We start from the raw sequence: 2,474 nt of genomic DNA, 5'->3' as shown, positions 1-2,474 counted from the left end.
TATATATATATGTATATGTATATATACATATATATTGTTTTTGTTTTTTACTTCTTCCTTTAATTCTTTCAAAACTGCAAACGAAGGTTGATTCCTTATATAATTTTGTTTTGAAAAGTTATGTGTCCTTCCCAAAGATGCAGGATCATCTCCCCTTGAGAGTCCTCCCCTCCTCTAGTCTCCGCCGCAGGTCACCATGCTCTGTCTTTCCTGTAATTTACTGCTTATCCAGTGCCCTTGTTCAAGGCAAATGGTGACTCCAGTAACTAGAGTGTCTTTCAAAACTGAGCAGAGACCCAGGGAGAGGAAACTGAGGTCCAATGAATACATGTACGGTGACATCTGGCGTCTTTTCATTATCTGCATATTTATAACATTTTTCAGAACACAGTAACAGTACATATCTCAATAGTCTCAAATAAGAAATTTATTTTGAGCTCAGTTTTGGAAAAGTTTTGCATTCTCTGAGTAAAAAGGAAACTGTCTGCATTGGGCTGCAGATTATTCTCTCCTTTCAGGCTAGGGAAGGGGTTCCTGGGAAAGAAAGAAGGACTGTGAGCTGGTTAAGAGTCTTTGTATACTTGTCAAGAACAAACCTATTAGCAAACATTCCTTTTTGATAGACAGAATCCTTATCTAGAGAGTGTTTTATATGTAAACCAACCTTTTGTCTATGATTATTTACGGGAGAAAAAAACTGGAATCTATGGATTTGTGGGTTATGGTACCCTGGAAAATGTCATGTAAACTCGATAACCATCTAAGTATAAAATGGAGATGTGTTCCTCTCCATGAAACATATGAAAAAACTGACATACGGCACTTTAATCTCTAAATTTACCCCCCACAGACACACAAGTATGCTTATATATGTACGTATGTATTATGTATGTGTTCAGAAAAAACTAAAAAAGAGCATTAAACTTATTTTTACTTTTGGGAAAGTGAGACGAGAATGGGACTTCCCAATGTAGTGTGTCATAGAAAGAACTAAAATGAGATTGACAGACATCATTCAGGATGAAGTCACATTTATGTAAATTTTTACAGGAGAATTTGCAAGAATATATACATAAAACTACGTAAAATTTAGTATTAATAAACCCATATAATAATGTAAAAATATTCATAAAATCCTTTACCTTGATGTATTATAATTTCTGGTATAGGCACAGAAATTTTAACTATTTGAAAGCATGTGGCTTCAAATATATGGAAAGTGTATGAAAAGACATAAATGTCAACATTTTACAGATCCCAGAAGTAGATAATCTATAATAATATAAGAGAGAAATATACTGATCTTATTAATCCTGGATCTGCTTTATAGCTCTCCACTCCCCTCGCCCCACCATGTCCCAAGAAGCCCTTAAGTAAGCTGTTGCTTACAGATAGAAGGGTTTTTCTCCCCACAAGGTTCATCCAATATCTCTTTGTCTGAAGTATACACTATGCATTTCTTTGAGTCTAAAGTTTGAAAGAATGACAGTCTGTAATGAAGAAGAAAATGTTGACATGTAAGAAAAGGAAATCATATTTAGGATAATGTTTTTGATTAAACAATAGAATGTTTAAGTATTTGAGTGAGATATTAATATATTAAGGCATTCATTTATTTTTTTTCATTTAATAACCACAATTTTTATGACTTCAGAGTACAAAGTTACATAAAACTGAGTCGTTTCCTCAATAATCAATAGCATTGAGGAAAGGATTTTTTTGTTTCTTTGTAATTGCTGTTGTCTTTAATGGTTTTGATGTATGATATGTTTTCCTTCTATTTAGTTCCAAGATATATTGGCTAGGCTAGGAAGACAAATCAAAGTATACAGTTTGTCATTGCATGATGTTGCAAGTCCCATGTTAAGGAGTAAAAATGATACTCAAAGATTACATAAATAAAGAAGATACACCCAGAATCCACCACTCATCTGTCAGTTTGCTGTACTGTGATGGCTTGCGTGTTGCCGTAATTCTGGAAGCTATGCCACATGTACTTCAAGTACCAGCAGGGTCACGCCTGGTGAACAGGATTCAGGGGAGCTTCCAGACTAAGACAGACTAGGAAGAAGCACCTGACAATTTACTTCTAAAAAAACTGGCTAGTGAAAATCTTCTGACTTTTTGCCTGCTATGGTGCTGGAAGATGAGCCCTTCAGGTTGGAAGGTACTCAAAAACGAGATGGATTGACACAGTGGCTGCAACGGTGGGCTCAAGCATAACAACTGTTGTGAGGATGGCGCAGGACCGGGCAGTCTTTCATTCTGTTGTATATGGGGTCGTTATGAGTTGGAACTGACTTGATGTCCCCTAACAACAGCAAAATTAAATGTTCTATTCATAGAAAGACTCCATTCTGTTCATAAGAGGACATTGAAGACCAAAGATTCTGAACAAGAGGAGATGGTTGTAATCCATGGAACTGACAGCCTGTTTGCATCTAGGATATACAAGCATATTTAAGAAAAAGTCA

General features: G+C 35.7%; 1 protein-coding gene across 1 annotated transcript in view; it reads right to left on the bottom strand.

Annotated features, from left to right (window-relative positions):
• Window positions 1–1,168: 1,168 nt before the first annotated feature.
• LOC101349352 (natural killer cells antigen CD94-like) overlaps window positions 1,169–2,474 on the bottom strand; it is a 24,398-nt gene continuing 23,092 nt past the window's right edge. The window contains exon 6 of the mRNA XM_023725841.1: window positions 1,169–1,490. Coding sequence (XP_023581609.1) covers window positions 1,370–1,490 — 121 coding nt within the window. The 3' untranslated portion in view covers window positions 1,169–1,369. The remainder of the gene's footprint in view (window positions 1,491–2,474) is intronic.

Source organism: Trichechus manatus, unplaced genomic scaffold (genome assembly GCF_000243295.1).
Source record: "Trichechus manatus latirostris isolate Lorelei unplaced genomic scaffold, TriManLat1.0 scaffold00468, whole genome shotgun sequence".
Classification (NCBI taxonomy): domain Eukaryota; kingdom Metazoa; phylum Chordata; class Mammalia; order Sirenia; family Trichechidae; genus Trichechus; species Trichechus manatus.
The sequence above is the reverse complement of the archived record's forward strand: the minus strand, read 5'-3'. Positions and strand labels throughout refer to the sequence as shown.